This window comes from Fusarium falciforme, chromosome 1, assembly GCF_026873545.1.
Source record: "Fusarium falciforme chromosome 1, complete sequence".
NCBI lineage: Eukaryota > Fungi > Ascomycota > Sordariomycetes > Hypocreales > Nectriaceae > Fusarium > Fusarium falciforme.
Genome location: NC_070544.1, coordinates 3,740,316 through 3,758,453, shown reverse-complemented (window position 1 = coordinate 3,758,453; position 18,138 = coordinate 3,740,316). Strand labels below are relative to the sequence as shown.

The 18,138-nt window shown below is 54.7% G+C and overlaps 8 protein-coding genes across 8 annotated transcripts; 4 read left to right on the top strand and 4 right to left on the bottom strand.

Moving 5' to 3' along the window:
- Window positions 1-1,007: 1,007 nt before the first annotated feature.
- On the top strand, window positions 1,008-2,381 carry NCS54_00105400 (Hypothetical protein; the record flags this gene model as incomplete). Its single annotated transcript, XM_053146689.1, has 2 exons — window positions 1,008-1,446; window positions 2,359-2,381. 2 exons carry the CDS (start codon window positions 1,008-1,010, stop codon window positions 2,379-2,381), a joined length of 462 nt encoding a protein of 153 aa, XP_053002664.1.
- Window positions 2,382-2,428: 47 nt separating this feature from the next.
- NCS54_00105300 (Methyltransf-11 domain-containing protein) lies at window positions 2,429-3,463 on the top strand (the record flags this gene model as incomplete). The annotated part of the gene is made up of 4 exons (XM_053146688.1): window positions 2,429-2,782; window positions 2,857-2,867; window positions 2,918-3,003; window positions 3,060-3,463. The coding sequence occupies 4 exons, from the start codon at window positions 2,429-2,431 to the stop codon at window positions 3,461-3,463; spliced, it is 855 nt and encodes a 284-aa protein (XP_053002663.1).
- Window positions 3,464-3,525: 62 nt separating this feature from the next.
- NCS54_00105200 (U6 snRNA-associated Sm-like protein LSm6) lies at window positions 3,526-3,979 on the bottom strand (the record flags this gene model as incomplete). Its single annotated transcript, XM_053146687.1, has 3 exons — window positions 3,787-3,979; window positions 3,607-3,720; window positions 3,526-3,551 (listed from the first exon to the last, which is right to left on the bottom strand). Exons 1-3 carry the CDS (start codon window positions 3,896-3,898, stop codon window positions 3,526-3,528), a joined length of 252 nt encoding a protein of 83 aa, XP_053002662.1. The 5' UTR covers window positions 3,899-3,979.
- A 393-nt stretch (window positions 3,980-4,372) lies between these two features.
- On the top strand, window positions 4,373-5,952 carry NCS54_00105100 (Ubiquitin-like domain-containing protein; the record flags this gene model as incomplete). The annotated part of the gene is made up of 2 exons (XM_053146686.1): window positions 4,373-4,818; window positions 4,869-5,952. The coding sequence occupies 2 exons, from the start codon at window positions 4,373-4,375 to the stop codon at window positions 5,950-5,952; spliced, it is 1,530 nt and encodes a 509-aa protein (XP_053002661.1).
- Window positions 5,953-6,661: 709 nt separating this feature from the next.
- Window positions 6,662-8,533, bottom strand: NCS54_00105000 (Deacetylase sirtuin-type domain-containing protein; the record flags this gene model as incomplete). The annotated part of the gene is made up of 1 exon (XM_053146685.1): window positions 6,662-8,533. The coding sequence occupies one exon, from the start codon at window positions 8,531-8,533 to the stop codon at window positions 6,662-6,664; it is 1,872 nt and encodes a 623-aa protein (XP_053002660.1).
- A 2,393-nt stretch (window positions 8,534-10,926) lies between these two features.
- NCS54_00104900 (Rhomboid domain-containing protein) lies at window positions 10,927-12,579 on the bottom strand (the record flags this gene model as incomplete). Its single annotated transcript, XM_053146684.1, has 1 exon — window positions 10,927-12,579. One exon carries the CDS (start codon window positions 12,577-12,579, stop codon window positions 10,927-10,929), a length of 1,653 nt encoding a protein of 550 aa, XP_053002659.1.
- A 384-nt stretch (window positions 12,580-12,963) lies between these two features.
- NCS54_00104800 (Hypothetical protein) lies at window positions 12,964-13,599 on the top strand (the record flags this gene model as incomplete). The annotated part of the gene is made up of 1 exon (XM_053146683.1): window positions 12,964-13,599. The coding sequence occupies one exon, from the start codon at window positions 12,964-12,966 to the stop codon at window positions 13,597-13,599; it is 636 nt and encodes a 211-aa protein (XP_053002658.1).
- A 678-nt stretch (window positions 13,600-14,277) lies between these two features.
- Window positions 14,278-15,507, bottom strand: NCS54_00104700 (Hypothetical protein; the record flags this gene model as incomplete). The annotated part of the gene is made up of 1 exon (XM_053146682.1): window positions 14,278-15,507. The coding sequence occupies one exon, from the start codon at window positions 15,505-15,507 to the stop codon at window positions 14,278-14,280; it is 1,230 nt and encodes a 409-aa protein (XP_053002657.1).
- Window positions 15,508-18,138: the final 2,631 nt, after the last annotated feature.

Below are 18,138 nucleotides of genomic sequence, written 5' to 3'. Positions count from 1 at the left end.
AGCAACGTCGGCCGATGTGAGTTTCCGGCCACTGACGGGACTCATCAGGTGCACGGCATGGGCTTGATTGCTGTTCGCTTCTTGCTGTTGCGACTTTGCGGCTGTTGCTCTGTACATATGCCAACACCCGAAACATGTTTCAATGGATGGACATTGGCCCGTGTTCAAGGTGAAGCGAACTATGGTGATGCTCTACCTAGTATAATACCACCTACTTTAATCCTAATCGCCATCTTTATTTGATCGAGTCTTGAAAATGGTTTGCCCGGCACCTGTGCATCTACTGATGCTACCTGAGTAGGTGGGCAAGGCAGTCAACAGCAACACGACTATGCAAGACCAATCAATAACTCCAATATCCAAACGCATACATACTCCCTGTCTCGGAAACTTCCTGTCTCCAACTAAACAAGCAAACTTGCTAGTTCCCGCACTCCCTGTCCTGGTTCTCAAACCGATCCAACGGTGCCATTGGATCCAATATCAGATCCCTCCCCATATGCAGGTTTGCGCCTTCGTCTCGTATTTAGGATGTACCACCAGCAGCCAAGCGAGGTTCCTCTGTTTATATTCATCGTCGACCGCATGCCTCTCTGTTTGATCAGCCACAAACCGGTTCGGCCAGCCCACGAACATGTCCGTCCGCCATGATCCATTGTCCGTGGCCTTGCAGTGACACTGCGCGGGGGAAGAACTGAAGGCCCGTCCTGCCAACTTCAGCATACCTGCCTCGTCTATCCCGTGGTTCCTTCCCTTCCATGCTCAAGGCGATCGAGATACCACGTGCTCATCCCTAAACGACGCCCCATCTACCCCAGGAGCTCATCTCTTCATCACCTTAGGCCTCCCTCGTCCTTCTATCAGGCACCCGGTTGTCCTTCACTGTCGCTTTTTTGAACCTGATTGTCACCATTTTGGAACCACCACCACTCGATGTCTTGAAAACAATATTCAATCTTTCTTTCTTTCACGCTCTTTCTCAACGGTCCTTCTCTTACTGCATCATCATGAGTGTCTTCTTTGTCGACTGGGAGCTTTGGCAAGAAATGACCTTTGCAAGTACCATGCCGCCTCTTTGTTGGCAAACCACTCAAAGAATTGTCACTAACCGTCAACTTCCACCCCAGGTCCTCGGCTGCTGTATCGTCCTTGTCCTTGCCGTCGGCCTCATCAAGCTTTGGTGGACGAACCGCGCTATGCGCCGCCTGGAACTCATCGACGAGGAGAAGCGCGCTCGGGTTTCTCTCATGTCGCACTGCGGCATCGAGAACCTGCGACCTCCCGAGATCCCTTTTGGCATTCGTGCTATTCAGAACGGCGTACAGGTGGAAGGTATCTGGATCTCGCGCCCTGATACCCCCGAGTCCAGCCAAAAGACCCCAGGTGCCACCCTCGTCGGCCATCGAGTGGAGATGTCAAAGGGGAAGGGCAGGATGGTTGAACTTGGTAAAACATGTTCGAATCCGAGTATCGGGTCTCAGAGTATCCCGACTCATCGACCCCAACAAGACGACACTATTTCACCCGTCGAGCCCTTCAACCACCACACACAGCTGGGTCAGGCTGAGCCAGTTCAGCCCATATCTACGCCACCCCATCAGAATCTTTGCTCAGGGCGCCAAAGAAACTGGCGAAGGAGCGACACTTCGACATCGACGAGTCTCCGAGATCCTTTTGGCACTCCCGCACAGACGCCAACGACTTGGTCCTTAAGTCAAGTATCTGCTGTCGGCTCAGAGCTGGATTACACAATGTCTGAATTGGCACCCAGCGTCACAGAGCAGACGAGCTTTCGGCATGGCGTGACCAGAGCGACGCGGGGAAGAGTAGAGCTCCCGACGGGATTCAGGCCAGACATAGCAGAGCGCGCACCAGATGTTACACATTGCCAGACCGACAGGCTTCACCAGCGGGTCGAACATCGGCCTGCCGCTAACAGAGCAAGCCCATGCCGGACAAAGTTGCAACAAGCTCTGAGGTCAGAGAAACGGCTGCTTTCCAGGTCATCAACAAGTTAGCAAATCTATGCTTGGTTCTTCTTGATGTGTCTCCTCACTTGATATTGTAGAACTGAGAATGGCTGAAGGCCTGAGATCTTTTGTCCTCATTCAATCTCCAACAAGGATCGTCGTCCGCTGCAAATCCGTCGGGCCGTTTCAGGCTCCGGATCTGATGACACAGTCGGAGACCAGATCTAAGTGCCATTGCACCATTAAGGCCGCCCCTTGGCGAGGGGTCCGCATCGCGGGGAAGCGAACGACCTGCTCAGGGTATAAAAGGCGACGACGACCCCGTTCAACCTCGTTCCTCTTTTTCTTTCCTTCTTCACTCTTCTCTAACGTACTGACTCCTTTACAGACAAACAGAAGAGTGACCAATAGAAACTAAAACTGAAATTGCGTGATTTGTAGACAGAAATCTCCACAAAATGGCTTCCCAGGTTGTTAATGATGTTGCTACCAAGGGCTTCAACGATGCGCAGTCTTATGACACGCACCGGCCCTCTTACCCTCCAGAGTCTGTCAGTAGTCTCCTTGGGCACCTGGGGCTCGAGGGTAAATCTGGTAGCAAGGTCCTTGACCTCGCGGCCGGTACCGGCAAGTTCACCGAGCTGCTGGCTGCGAGGCCCGAGGGGTACGAGATTGTGGCTGTAGAGCCTCTCGACTCTATGCGGGACAACCTGGCGGCAAAGAAGCTCCCCAATGTGGACGTCCGAGGCGGGACGGCGGCCGAGATGAAGGATGTGGAGGATGGGTGGGCGGATGGGTGTATCGTGGCTCAGGTAAGCTATATATCGTTGGAGGCTTCCTAGTGATGCTTTGAGGGTTAGCCAAAGTCAAACTAATACCATCATAGGCATTTCACTGGTAAGATAGCAGCAGCAGATATTCGGGTGGAGGTTCTAAACAAGTCCAAGGTTCGCAAAGGAAGAAGCTCTCCAAGAGATTCACCGGGTCCTCAAGCCCGGTGCCAAGCTCGGTCTGATCTGGAATGCCGAAGACTGTAAGATATCTCTTGGTCCCCGGCTAGGGTTTCTCAAAACTGACAGCATCCTCAAGACAACCGCCCAGAGAGCTGGCCCCCCTCCACTCAGTGGGAGCACGAGCTGAGCGAGCTCAACTTCAACGAAAAGGCTGACGAGGAGCCCCGCTTCCGGCACTTGCTCTGGAAGAAGGTGTTTGAGCGCCAGGCTCAAGCAGAGTCGCCATTCTTCACAACGCCTATCGAGACTCAAAAGATCAAGTGGTCGGTGTGGCTGACTCCGGAGGCTCTCTGGGACCGGGTGAACACGCTTAGCTGGAATGCGATCCGTGAGGGGGAGGAGAGGCGAGTTTTCAGAGAGAAGTTTGACAAGATCGTCAAGGAGGGTGATGGGACTTTCAATGAGAAGGGCGAGATTGAGGTCCACGGGTGCACGTTCTTTGCATGGACCACACGTCTGGAGGGAGCTGTGCGTTCTTGAAGGGCAACAGGCACATCGCTTTTGGATGAGGATCAATCAGGTTTTCATTATGCATTAAGCGTTCATGAGTCTGCCGAGATGTACATAACTATAGGTCTCGTCAGCTCGGTGGTCTAAATGAAAGCGAGAGAATGAATACTCACCGTTGTTTCCTCTAACAAAGGCGTCACCGTACTCTCTGCGCTTCTGTCCGTTGACAAATTCAGTGGTCTTTTCCAAAGCAATGTTCATGTATCCATCCACAGACTGGAGCTCGCCTATTCTGCTCGTCAGCTATTGCCCTGGACATGTGCGGACGTCGATGTGATGCAGCACACACTCACCCTTGTAGACGACGCCCGAGTTGAGCTTGACAGTGACGGGGTTGCCGATGATATCACTCAGGAAGCTAGAGGGGTCCTTACCCTCGCCCTGCGAAATGTTGCCGTTCTCCATGGTGTCGAGTGTCGGTTGGAGATGATGGATGTTGTGGTTGATAGTCTTGGTGGAGTTTGGTTTTGGAGGAACCACACCAAAGAATTGATGCCTTGTCGTGGTGTTAAGGTTGTTGAGAGTGCGCCGCCTTCTCGCACTGTGGCGCACCCTCTCCCGCCGTGAGGCCCCCTAACGCCCCGTTACAGAGGGCGAGGGCGCCTGGAGGGGTATTTCAGCGGGTCCCCCGCTTGCTATTTCTTTGGGCTCTTGGCCAACCTCACAAACAATCCCGCCCGTCGACGGGGACCTACGCCACTCCACGGCGCGTAAAGTGCTACTATCCGTGTTTGTGCCATCACACAAAGAAACAGACAATAACCCGACCAACGTCCCTGATGCACTATAAGAAGAGAGCCCGGGGCCTGTTTTTGCTACTACTACAACTACCTACTACCAATCAACCACTAGACTGACCCAACACTCAACTCGGCCATCATGGAGGACAAAGGCGCGGCGTCGCCGCCAATAGTCAAGAAGAAGCTCCCCTTCAAGCCCACTGCGCTGCGCCGATTCGCCGCGCCCAAGCCCACGCCCACGCAGCCTGACGAGAAGGAGGAGGAGGTCAAGGAGAGCGACGATGATGGGCTGTCCCTGTTCCGGCGCTCAAAGGAGATGGCGCCCATCGTTGCCGCGGACCGCGAGAGGCGCCTCAAGAGGCATCAGAAGCACCAGATGGACGTCGAGCGTCGCACTAGGGAGGCCGCGCGGGAGAAACGTGCGCGGGAGGAGTCGGAAGAGGGTGTGAATCAGGACGAACCCGTTGTCAGTGACGAAATTGGTCCCGAAGTTGCTGCTGGTTCTCAGTCTTCGCCTGCTCGACCAAGGAGCAGTGAAGTTGCTGAACAACCGCCTGCTACTCAGGATACAACTGATCGCGCAAGGTTAGAGATGCTATCTACAATATCGCGCGCTTCAACTGACAACCTCGCAGTGAACTCGTAACCCCTCCACCCTCGAAGCGATCAAGGCTCAGCTCCAGCTCTTCCTCCAAGAAACCCCTACCAGCCCTGGAACTCGACGAAGACGACGACGAACCATTCCGAGACGCATCGCCAACTCCCTTTCAGAGGAAACCGAGCACCCCGAGTCGAGCGCCAAAGATGGTTAAACCCCCGTCAGCGCCTACCAATGTCATCTCGATAGATTCTGACTCTGATTCGGATGATGTCTCCCTCAAGCCCACCTCTGTACCAGCGTCCCGTCGCAGTGCTAGCATCGTGGAACTCGTGGACCGCACCTCTTCAAGGCAATCACCAAAAGAACCGTCGCCGCCCCCTGAGGACGACGAATTTGCAGAGTACGTCCGCAAGGCCAAGGAGCGGCGTGACAGGGATCAAGCACTGCTGCAGACGGGCCTGGACGGCAAGCCAAAGAAGGAATTCGTCGACATTCTCATAACGAGCCAGGTCCCGGGCACCAGGCCGCTCAAGCTCAAGTACCTCTTTGACAAACCTTTCCGCCTCACCCGTGAGACTTGGTCAAGCTACCAGAACAAGTCGGGCGTGTCCATCCCCGTCGACGACGTGATTTTGACGTGGCGCAAGAAGAAGATTTACAACACTTCGACTCTCCTCAGCCTGGGCATCAGACCCCAGGGCGATGGGCGCGTCATCGCAGATGGTCAGGGGTCAGAAGGGTTTGAGGACAACCGCTCCCTCGTGCACGTGGAGGCGTGGACGCCCGAACTCTTCCAGGAAATGGAGCGCAACGAGGAGCTCCGACGGAGGCGAGAAGCCGGCGACATCTCTGAGGAGGACGAGGACCAAGAGGAGGAGCCGGCCGACGACATCAAGCTCAAGGTGATACTCAAGTCGCGGGACCTCGAGGACCTCGGCCTAACGATACGGCCCGAGACGACGGTCGAGACGCTCATCACCTGCTTCCGCGCCCAGCGCAAGGTCGATCCGAACAAGCAGATTGGACTGTGGTGGGACGGCGACCGCCTCGAGGAGCACGTCACGATGGAGGAGGCCGAGATTGAGGACATGGACACGCTCGAGGTGTACATCCAGTGATTGGGGAAGATATGGGATACCCATGATGTTTGCATTCGGCGATTGGAAGGCAGCTGGTGGATTTGGAACGAACTGGATTATCGCGAGACGACAGAGACATCTTTGGCTGCGAATGAGGGCATGGCGCTGAAGGATACCTACCTGCTACACATGATGATGATGATACCCAGGAATATGATTTCTAGTCGTTAGTTGCGAACAAATACTTTCACAGCGAGTCTCACTTGGCATGGAAGTTTCGATTGCCCATTGAGGTTCATTCATGTTATGAATTGTATGATACAGTTATTATGTATTTGGCTTAAAATGATGACCCCTGTCTGCCGAGTCTAGCTCGTGGCATAGACAGATCCCCAACGCCTCTATTCCCCCAAGGCCGAACCGGGCGTGGTTTTCCATGGCCTTGATCGTAACAAAACAAAACAAAACAAATAACCAGCCGCGAGACGAATGATGTATCTCCTAGTAATACATAAGATGCGCCGCCTCCCCAGCCGCTCGCTCCAAGCCGTGGCAGCGTGCGTGCTTCATAATCTGCAACCAACCGAACCGCCCAACCCCCCCTCCCCCCCAAATACGCCGCCAATGCCAAAGAATCCACGTTACATGACGTGAGCCATATGTAGGGCCCTATTCTATTGTTCAAAGAACAAAAAAGAAAGACATTGCTCCGTTCCTTTTGTTTTCCATAAAAACCAGGGGTGAAAAATTAATCAATCAGTCTGCGCAGACTCGCAGGAACTGACTTGGGAGAGATGGTATCGGGCGCCCGTCTCGACGGCGCCATGGTGGGAGACGAGGGAGGACCAGAACTGGAATCGTCCGCCCTCTCGCTCGACTCGTGCTTGTAGAGAAAGTTTTCCTGAGATACCCTGCGCGCGGGGCGCAGAGGGGGGAGGGCGGTGGTATCCTTGACCGGGACATCCCGTTTCGACGGCCCGTTCGGTCCATTTTTCGTCGTCTTTGCCTGAGCTGCGACATTTTTGACCGCCTTGAAACTCTGCATGGCTGACTTCTTGGGTGGATCGGCTGGGAGGGGTCGCCTGCCCGGCTTGCGACCGCGAGGCTTGGTGACCTTGTTCGGCTTGTCGTTTGTCGATGCTTTGCCAGTGAAGGAAATTTTGCTCTGCTTGGTCTTTGCAGGCTTCTTGGCCGCCGAGATCTTGGGGCTTGCGTTGGGTGTCGGAATTCCTTGCACCTGCTCGAACTGCTTCGGCTTTCCTGAAAGCTCTGTCTCGATATCGGGATTCACAGGAATATTGACTGCGAATGTTGTCTTGCTGCGGCGCTCCTGGCTCTGGAGATGCTCTTCCTGAGAGACCTCATAGTCATCTCCAACAGGACAATCCCAGGGGGGAAGGGCGGCTAGCCGAGCAACGTTGTCGCACTTAGACCGCACCACGATGTCCCAGCAGTTCTTCAAATCAACGCCCTTCGGTTCGCTGTCCAGGTTAATCCAAGCAGTGATGCCATCTCGACGACCTCGGGCGACCTGGCACATTTCCTTGACAAGTCTGCGAGTTCCGGGAATCTTCAATGTTGTACCAACAACCAAGACGGCGTCAGGTCGTGCCTTAAGGTCGGCGCGAGACACGTTTCCGATAGCCTCCTCATCGGGGTTGAACTCATTGTAGAGCACAAATCGCGGTCGTAGTCTGCCGATACCGTGGCTTCGCTTTCCAGCATGGGCAGTTCGAACCTGGTCATCAACCACACAGGCGCCGCAAAGTGGGGCCTCTGCACCATCGAAAACACTGCCATCGAAGGGTTGGAGTTGGCCACACTTGGTACAGACCATCTTTTCGAGGCTGCCGTGCAGCTGGATCGTAGCCGGCCATGGTCCTTTGGGGTTGAGAGGAATATTTGTAGCGAGAGGTTTCATCGACGTGTCGATACAGTCAATGTTTTGCGAATAAAGGCGCAGTAGACGGCCTTCCTGGGCCAATGACGCTAGTAGGTGGTGAAAGGGGGTGGGCTTCGCGCTCTGCGTCATCTGGGCCATTTCCCGGACCATCTTGTGAAAAGACCGCGTGGTCGCATCGTGCTTGTAGACCGACGCATCGAAAAGGTGCTTGCCAGATCCTGCGAGTTTATGCTGGCTTTTGGCGGTAGCGAACAATCCCGTAGCGGAGCGGAAGTCGGGAATCCCAGCAGAAACAGAAATACCAGCGCCAGCAATGACAACAATCTTCTTCTTCTTGCGCAGCGCAGTCACTAGCCTCTCCATTTGGCGACTGTCCTCAGGCGTAAACTCCTCGTCGGGCTTCATCAGATCCAGGTACTCGGTGGTGCGCTCTTTCGGGGGCGAAATTCGGCGCTTCTTGGCGGGCGGAGGACCGTCGGCCGAGTCATCGAGAGCTTTGCTGACGATCTCGTGGTCGAAGATGGGCTCGCCGAGCTTGACAGGAGACTGAATGCCTGAGACGGTGGTGGACGTCGGTGAGGGATAGCGCTTGGCCGGGTCGACGGGCATATCGGGCGAGGAAGGCAGGGATGGCGTTTTTGAGAGGTTTGAGAGCGGCGATGAGAGGGTCGACTGCTCCGAGTCGGAAAGGGCTGTTAAAGGACTTGAGGTGCTCATGGCGAGCCGAGATGCTCCTTGTGAGAATTGTGTAGAAGCGAGAAAACGAGGAGCGTGGGCGAGGCCGAGGTTTAAAGGAGAAGGCGCGAGGGAGGTGTGTGCTTGCTCCAACTCTACCTCATGGCGCAAAAAAGGAAAAGTCGCAGGAGGGTCGTGGGTATGTGTGTCTTTGTGCGGGTTGAACTGAGCTGAACAGTCGAGTCTTTAGAGCGGGAACCGGGGAATAAAGAAAATGGGTTCAACGGGTTGTTGTGCGGAATCCGTACGTAGCAAAGGGAACAATAGGAGCGAGTGTTGATTCAAAAGTTGGAAGAAGAGAGAGAGAAGGAAGGAGAAGAGGCAAATCTCGGGGGAAAGTAAAGGTAATGACTGAGAACCGAGTTAAACGGAGGCGGCTCCAGATCGGCAGAGCGGGTTCGGGGGGGAGTAGCTTGTAGCAGCGTCTGCAGGGCCTTGACCAGTCGAATGGGAACCAGCAACAAGCAAGGTACAGTAGGGAAAACAGCCGGGGGCCCTGGGAGCGAGCAAAGGATGGAGTGTGTTGATTAGCGTTTTCGCTACCCACCAGCCACAGCGCCCAAAGAGCCAGAGCCTGCGCAGGATCGCGGCAAAGACTTTCAGGTTTCTGGTGGTGGTGGGGATGTTAAAGTTGGGCCGCCCCTGGGAAAAGGAACCGGCGGGTTTAGGTGGGCCGACTCTTTGGTCCGGGGTGTGTGAATGGTGAATGTGGCTGGAGACCGGTTCTGGTTGGTTTGTTGATGTTTACGTCGTGTGGCCTTGTTGTGGTCAGGAAAGAGGGCCAGCCAGCCAACAGTGAGATCCGGGCGGTGCGTGAGCTGATGCTCGTCAATGCCACAGTTGTGCTGACTGTAGGTAGGCAGATTTGCGCTGAGACGTCAAGTATTCAGACACATCGAGGTTGACAAGCCTGGGCCATGATGCAGGCACACGACTCACATCGAGTTACGGATGAAAGAACCAGATGACAAAAACTATCTATTACCGACCGCTTTGCGCCATCTTTGTGTATCAGCAATTAATCCCGCAGTGCTCACCCAGTTAGCCTGGCCGGCGTAAATTCGTCCAAATGCCACACATTCACTCATGCAACATGAGGACACCGCCGAGTCTTGCAAACGCCCATCCCGTCCCTCCCTACCGAGAGACTGGCATGGCCATGATTCACATCTGCTGCATGCAGCGTGGCTGGTACTTCTGTCTGACACAAGCCCCCCTAATTGGTTCGTCTCATCTTCCATCATCCCCATTTTCCATCCCACAAAGCCAGTCATTATCCTTTGACACGTCACCCAAGCCTTCGCACCACGACCAGTCAGTTCAGTCGAGGAATATCCCTTGTTCTTTAGCTACTATTATGCAGATGTGAAGTTCTTTCATCGTTTAATATGGATGCATCTAACCGGCCTGTTTATGTCACATTGCAGGTGCTTGTACCACCTTCAAGTTCTTTTGGTTCCAGACCAAGGAGTTGTCCAACATCACGTGCCTGATCACCATAGCAAGCTGCATTAGTTTCTAGGCAAATCACTTGCTTGATCTTCTCAACCTCATTTCGGAAATTGTGCTTTTCCCCGTTAATCCAAACGTGAGGCATATTCACGCATGGGCGCTTGCCGAGAAACGGATTGCCTAGAAAAGCTGTACTGCGCATCCGTTACCACAGTTAGCCCAGCGTTGAAACTCTACACCCCTCAGTAACCAGAGTAACCCGACGCAACCTTTGAGTCTACCCAAGAGTCGAAGGAAACCTCATTAACTCCTCGAGTGTATATCTACTCCAGCTCACTAATATCAGGTCAAGCTACGACAAAGAGACTGCCACTACCCACGAGAAGCAAACAGACTTGATGAACTGCATAAACAACCAACCCAGCAAACCAAACAGGACAGGCCGATACACTAGTGGCCCACACCGACTCCTTGACACCATGAAACCATCCTGTCAACAATAACCCATGCCCACAAACACCGTCCCCAGCCCGCAATTCTCGGCAAGCGTCGACCATGGTGATCCGGTCATGTCTTGGTTGCCAGAGAGACGCGCCACACTCTGGCATCATCGTCCGGGGTCTAAACTTCCCTAGACCCCACAGTCCCCACCGTGAATCTCTTGCAGGCCCCACGCGAGATCTAGCGCGATAGGCGCGCGTACTACGCGCCAACTTCGCGCCATCTAAAGTGACAGCCCAGGGGAAGTTACAAGATGTTAGCAGATCATTATCTTCTTCAAAGTATCTTCGTCAGAGTAGTGCGTTATTCCAGTCGTACACGTAATTCTAGGGTATGCCAAAAGTTCTGTATAATACATTGGTTCAAACAACTCCGTCTACTTTCACCCCGTCTACTCGGCCACCCGAGAAGCAGTCCCCTTTCTACTGCGACGGGGTTGCAGTCTGACCTTGTCCAGCAGACATGTCAATCACCTTGCGCTCGCGCTTCTCCCCGGAGCGATTGAGGTATTCGATGCCCAAAATACCCGCAAACATGCCAACGATGTGCGACGCAATATCAACCTTGAACTTGGCCGTCTTGCCAAAGGCTGCAAGCTGAGGCACAAATAGGAGAGCAAGGAACACGATTCCATGCACACCGTTTTCCGGAAGACCAAAGAATCTGAAGCCATCATCACGGTGCTCCCAGAAGTACGCTGAGCACAGGCCTAGAGTAGCACCCGAGGCGCCCAGTGACGTGATGCTTAACCAGCCGCGAAGCGTATATGTTACCAAGCTGCCAAGGAAGCCAACGGCACCGCAACCCAGGTAGAGTGCCAGGAAATTGGCACGGCCGACTTCGTCATGAACGAGGCTGCCAATGAGCCAAAGGGGGGCCATGTTGATAAATAGATGGCTGAGCTTCTGGTGGGAGAAGGGTGAGGTGAACATGGTCACGGGCTTGACGGTTGCCACAACAAAGATCATGTATTTGTTGAACATGGACCAGAGAGGAGGGAACTTCCAGCCGGCCCAGACAAGCACGTTGATCGCAATTATGGCACCCAGTGTCGCATGGGCTGTCGAGATGTCAGGGAACACGCGGTATCTGGCGTCGGGCTCCTCATAGACTGTGGCGACGGCAGCAAGGAAACCAATGACGAGAGCAACAACGGTAGCAGAGGGCAGGATGCGCTCCCAGGCCTTGAGCTCCGGGGGCGCCTCCAGGTCGGATTGGGCCTTTCGGTGGTACTCGGCGATGCGGGGGTTCGTGATCTGGCGCTCCTTCTTCTCGCCGACCTTGGCGAGAGGACCGGAAGCCACTTCTCCCCTAGCCTCGGCCGCCTTACGCTCCTCCTCCTCGGCAGCCTCCTGTGCCTTGCGCTTGGCGACATTGCGCGCTCGTATCTCGTCAAACTTGCTGTGGCCGTAGACGGGGTCAGGCGTATAAGACGAAGCGGGAGCCTTGGCCTCTTCCTTCTTAGCGGCTTCCTTTGCAAGCTTCTCGTTCTCTGCGGCCTCCATCTCTTGTTCCAACTGCGCAAGTTCGTCCTCGGCCCGCAGACCTGCATTGATCACTTCATCCACGGGAACCGACTTTCGCAGATATTTCAGCGCCTTTTCGATTTGGTCCTTGGTAAACGATGCCGTGTGGATAGCAAAGGCTGGGTCGTCGAGGGTGCCGGCAACTCGGCGGCCATGGAGGATGCGAAGCAGATGGTTGGCCCTCTTGGCATTGATGCCCTTTCCAAAGACCCCGAGCACTTCTCCATCTTTGAGATCTATATTTCTAAACGGCAGGCCGACCTGGTCTCTGTAGTCCTTTGGTAGGTCCTCATATTTTCGGATCGTCCTATCGGAGAAGAGCGTTCGTCGGGTCTCGTAGGAGGGATATTGTGTCACAAAAGCCGCATTGTGACTCCTAGCATCCGAAGAAGAAAGGCACAGGCCTTGTCGACTCCGGGATGCACATCCAGATATCCATCTTGTGGGCGCAAACGGCTGCGGTGCTGAAGACGAAGCCTTGGAGGCCACGCCGCGGAGGGCGGACCTCAGCAGGACTCGGGAGGAATTGGAGCAGGCAAAGAGGCTCATTGTGAAGAGATTGATGCGCAGGACGCGCTCACGGGAGCCACTGGCTCAGGAAAGAGGGAGGCCAGAAGAGCCAGACGCGGGGTGAGGAGCAATGATGGTATGATGGGGGGTTTTAGTGCATGAATTAATTTTGGGATCCATGAGGCCGAGGATTTTCGACGAACAATTCGACGGACAGACCGGCAGGGATCGCCCGAGACGGAGGGGTACGTACCGACACACGGAAGCCTGGCAAACCCCCACCATGATTAAGCTGCCCCGCGATTCTCTTTGGATCTTTAACTTGGAGCTTCCAATATCTAGCTTCCACCTAACATCTAAGCTTGTCGATTCCTCTCGAGGCATAACGATCATCTCACCAGCGACATACATACAGTCGCCATCATGTCAACATCCGCCGATACACGCCCCATCGCTCCCGAGCGCTTCGCCGCCGCCCTCAAGGACCTCTCAGTTGGGATGCTCCACCTCAAGGTCCTTGAGATTCGCAACTCGATCGCACACCTAGAATACTCCAACGACCAGCTCAAGCCCTTTGCCGAGGGCACCGCTACTGCGCTCTCCGACTCGTCGACCCCTGCCGCCGCCCAAGAGCCCGACCAGGACTGCATAGACGCTATCAAGGAGAACGAGGTGGTCATCGACCGTATGGCAGAGCGCATCGCCCTCATCCGTGCAGAGGTCGAGGACCGCGGGATCAGCTGGACAGAATTCCAGAGCCGTGATGAGGTAGCTTCACGAGGGGAGGGCGACGGCGAAAAAGCCAGCGTCGAGGTCAACGGAGATACACAGCCCAGCGAGACTGCTGCCTCAACCTCAGCACCCACCGAGAGCCGTCATGAGGCGTGGAGCGACGGCACCTTCCAGACGGGCACGATTCGGAACGGCGAGATTCATATGGACCGTGACGCAGGCCGGCCTGAGGGTGGCAGCCTGAGCGATGAGCAGCTACAAAGAGCACTGGAGGCACGAATGAGGAACCTGGAGACGGATGACGACGAGGGAGGCATGCACCTGTGAAGGACCGGACTAGGACTTGGAAAACGACGAAAAACACTACGTGAACGGCGTTCAGGAGGCGAAGAGCATCATGGCGGTTAATACCCAAAAAGGAACCCGACATTATCAAGACGATAATGACATCGTAATCAGGGGTTTGCATGCATCACGGTCACTGCGAGGACAGGACACCTTGAGGTTTGAATCCAATTTTGTTATTTTTTTCAACATCTCAGCTATAAAAAAGGGTGCTGAGGAATGCCCTCGGTACTATCAGACGCGAGGGGTCAAGTTGATTGATGATTGCGCCGTTGGCGATTAAAACCATGTATCGCCTCCCTTTTTTTGCAAGAAAAGAAGAACAGAAAAAAAAGCATGGCCCATACCAACGCCTGTTTGCTATGCGACCTATTTCCCACTCCAGACCATTCCCATAGAAAATGCTTATAGACAAAAAAGAGGAAAGAAACAATATCAACAGAGGCCTAATCCAAAAGGGAAAACGTGCAGAGAAAATCAGAGGGGGTGAGGAAGAAAGGAGACGGAGTAATGTGAGACATTGTGTCTGAAGGGGAGGGAATGCCAGGGATCATTGCCCAGCAGGGAGAGACGGTGTTGAAGAAAGTCGTGTGGGGGGGTTGCCATGGCTTTGGAACCGTGGCTTGGAGGGTTGATTCAGTTGCAGACTACTAGTCAACTCTAGTCGCTGTCGTCACCGACGGGGGACGCGGCTCCCGAGAGCCTCTTTGATCGAGTCGACCTCTGTCGCTTGGATCGCTTCGAGGCTAGTCGACTGTTGTTTGCCGACCTCGTGCTCATGATGGTCTCGAGCTTTGGCCGTTGGGCGGCGTGGCCAGCGGACGAAGGCGCGCGGCGTGTGCTCAAGCTCATGGCGCTTTGCGAAAAGGGAATCGGGGCGTCAGAGTCTGAATCGTCCGAAGAATCGAGTCCAGGTGGAGCGATGACGGGTCGTAGTCGTGACCGCCTCTTTGCGAATCCGTTATCCAGCGAGTCGTCGGATGCGTCGAACGAGAGGCTTCGTGTGCGGTGGATGCTGAGGGATCGGTTCGTTCGAGTGAGGAAGAGGGATTCGATGAGTTCGGTTTCGGTGGGGTTGGTGTTCTCCCGCTTGAGCTTCTCCATAACAAGCTTCTCCTGAACCAGGCGACCGAGCTGAACATCTTCGCCGATCAGAGTCCTGCCGCTTGACTTGCTTCCTGAGCTGCCTGCGCGGCTCACGGGAACCTTGCCCTCCATGATCTTGGCCGGGGGTGGTGGCTGCAACATCCATTGGTGGGCATTACGCGAGGGGATCTTGCTGCTGACGACGGGTGGGTGGTACTCGTTGATGGGAGGGTTCTTGGGGAAGTAAAAGTCGTGACGTTGCTGCTCTGTCACCTCCTTCTCGAGACCGAGGGTGGACTCGATCAACCTTCCAGCGGAGTCGCGCGCCTTGGAAATGGCATCCATCAACTTTTGGCCTGACCATTGTCCCCATAGCTCCTCGTCTTCGCGTTGGTAACCTCGCCTTCGGTTCCAGTCGTCTGACAGCTCCTCATCCTCTGCGATGACCGATGTGCTGGCGCCCACATGTGTCCGGCTTAATACGGGGTTCGTCTGTTCGGATATGCTGACAACGCTGCTGTCGCCGCCGGAGCTGGTGAGACCGCGCTGGCTCGAGTTCTTGCTGGCCGACTTCTTGGGTAAACTAGGTCCCATGCTAATCTCCTCCTGCCAGTAAGGGTTGGTGTTGAACGGTTGAGGGTGCTGGTAGGCTGTCGGTTGCTCGCCCTCGAGCTCTTGTCTCGCCTTTTCCTGGCGCTCCTTCTTGGCCTGCTCGCGTGCTTTTTGTCGATGCCGTACCTGGGCGCATGGTGTGCAGGCGAGGATATAGAAGACGGCGGATTGGATTGCGACGGGGAGAGACATGGTAGTCGTCGGTCGTCGCCTTTATCGGGCGGCACCCGGCATAAATGAGTTGTTTGACTTGGGTCTTGTAATAATTGAAACGGCACGAAGTAGACGGGAAAAAGAAAAGGCGCAATAAAAAAGGATGGCTGCGTCGTCTTTACACCACAAGGCACACAAACATGAGAGAGAGATATGGAACGAGAAAGGGGCCTAGACCAGCAGAGCGCAGATTGATTGTCGTGGTGCGGGCTGGGGTGTGCGCAACTGTGGAAACCACCTAACGTAGGCAGGCAGGCAGGCAGACTGAGGGAACCCGGAGGAGTAGGTAAAAAGAGGCGGAAACCGGGGATTGATGAGTGTAAATGAAATGGTCTTGTTTCGGTGGACGAGGCGTGGCGCCTCTGCAAGTTCAAAGTGGGAGTTTGGGCCAACGCCAGCAGTGGCCAGAACGGTCCGCAATGGGGATAAACGAAGGATGGGCTGAAACCGAAAAGAGGAGTAAGAAGGAGGAGGGTTCAGTTCAGTCCGTAAGGATTGAATAGAAAAGCTGCCGTTTTCCCTTCTACCTTGGGTCTTGGTATACCCCTTTCGTCCTCGGTTCGGAATGCTGTATCACTGCGTAGGCCCGTCTTCCTCGTGTGGGGAGATTGGAGAGACCCAGCAGTAGATGGTAGTGCAATAACTGATGAACGTGTCTCGTACCGTTCCTGGGCGGTAATAAAGGGGCGGCGACGTTTCACAGCCAGGTGCGGCGGGCACTAGCCGAGTGAGAGGTGGGAAAAACGGGACGGAGGAGGGGGCTTTTTTGGTGGCACTGAGCACCGAACGGTCAGGGTAGAGCTGATGGTCTGGCTAGGCTGAGAGTCGATTGATTTGTGCTGCGCGGTCGGCCGCAATTGATGGGCAATCATGGGAGATTTGATGGCCGTCGGTCGTCGTGTGTCGTCGGTGTCGGGATGCGGACAAGGGTCTGACCCGTCGTTATATACGTAGCTCCGTTGCCGAATGGAGCGGAGGAGGTGGCGGTGATGAAATGGTGCCGCTTCTGCGATGCGATGCGATGCGCTGCGCTGCTGCGGCGACGCGAATCACACAGGCAGACAACCCGTCAGTTAAGACAAATAGCGCAGGCTGGGCGAGCAGAGCGAGCTGCTGCTGCCGCTTCTGCAAGCAAACCTAGCTGTGCGGTTGGAGTTGCAGCGCGCTACTGTAGCACTCGAGAGGTTGGCTTCGACAGGCCCTGACCTATCTGCGGGCTTATCCACGATGCATTCAGGGCGAGGGCCCGACCGTACCTGGGAAACTGAGTTGCAATAGTCGGTAGACAATGTGGAATGACAAGAAGTCGACGCAGTCAATTCATTTATCTGCAATGCCACGGTGGTATGTCAAACTCAATCGACTCAAGACACGCAAGCCCCGACAAGAGGATTCCCACCAAAAGGGTAATGGCGAGGCGTATCATCAACTCTCGTCTGCATATCCATGACCCCATGGATCCTTCCATCCTCTTGACGGGGGAGGGGAGGGGGGAAGCATGGACGCCAGGGACCTTCCAACAAGGGCGCCAGTCCACCAATAACCCAGGTACCTAGCGCCTAGCTACTGTAACCCCCCCCCCCCGCCGTCGCCTTGGTCGCTGGGTGGGGTCGGGTGCCGCGGGTGGCCTAGACCTTCTGAGACTCTTGCAAACCCGCATGAGGGTCAGGAAACACGCGTCATTTGGAGGGAGCACGTTGGAGTAAGTCAAACAGTCGATGATATTGTTAGGCTTGCAATAGACAATTAATTGTGTGTGCAATCCTTGATGTTTGATATTTTATATTTAGATACTTAGCCCTTCCCTCCTTGGACCAGAGAAACAACTCACAGGCCCAAATCAGACCATCAACTCGATAGTCACCGTCATTGTCCATCAATGGCCGTCTCATCCAAGTCTCAGCTTTCAAAAGATGCAACACAACAAAAATTGTCATTGCGCACCCAACCTCAACGTTACATTGAAATCTATCGTACGCATGAACCAAGCGGAAAATAACTGTCCATGGATTCGTACCCTTACAACCTCTCGAAAACTGTCCTCGCCATGTGCTGTCGATACGGCGGTAAGTTTAATGTTTGTTAGCCGGTTGTCCAACACGAGGCACCAAACTCTGCTGCCGCCTCTTCCAGCCTCCATCCGCCTGGTGACGTCTTTGGCTCTTCACCGCGCATCCCAATTGTCTTTTTCTCTTTCCCTTTCTCGCCTCGATCTAAAATCTTTCAAGATCAGATCTTTGTCTCCGTAATCATAGTGCCCCCCCTCCCCGGCTCTGCCGATCTCATACTTTTTTGCAGTACCGTTCATTCCGGTTTGCCTCTTGTCTTTCGTCACCCGCGATCCATAGTAATCCATCCCGCCCACCGGCGTCCCGCATCCCGTAATCCCCGGCTCGGCCTTGGGTGCCGTGTCTGCTCTACGCCTATTGGATACCAGCTCCGGAAACACACCAATCCACTCCCTCTCTCGGTCCAACTCGTTCCCTCATCATCCGGCTTGGCGCGGCCAAGCTGCCCAGCCGACGTGTGCGGTGCGTGTCCCCAACCCATCCTTTTACGCTCTACTCGTCGTCGCATCGCCAGAGCATGGCATGCATACATGAGCCCGCA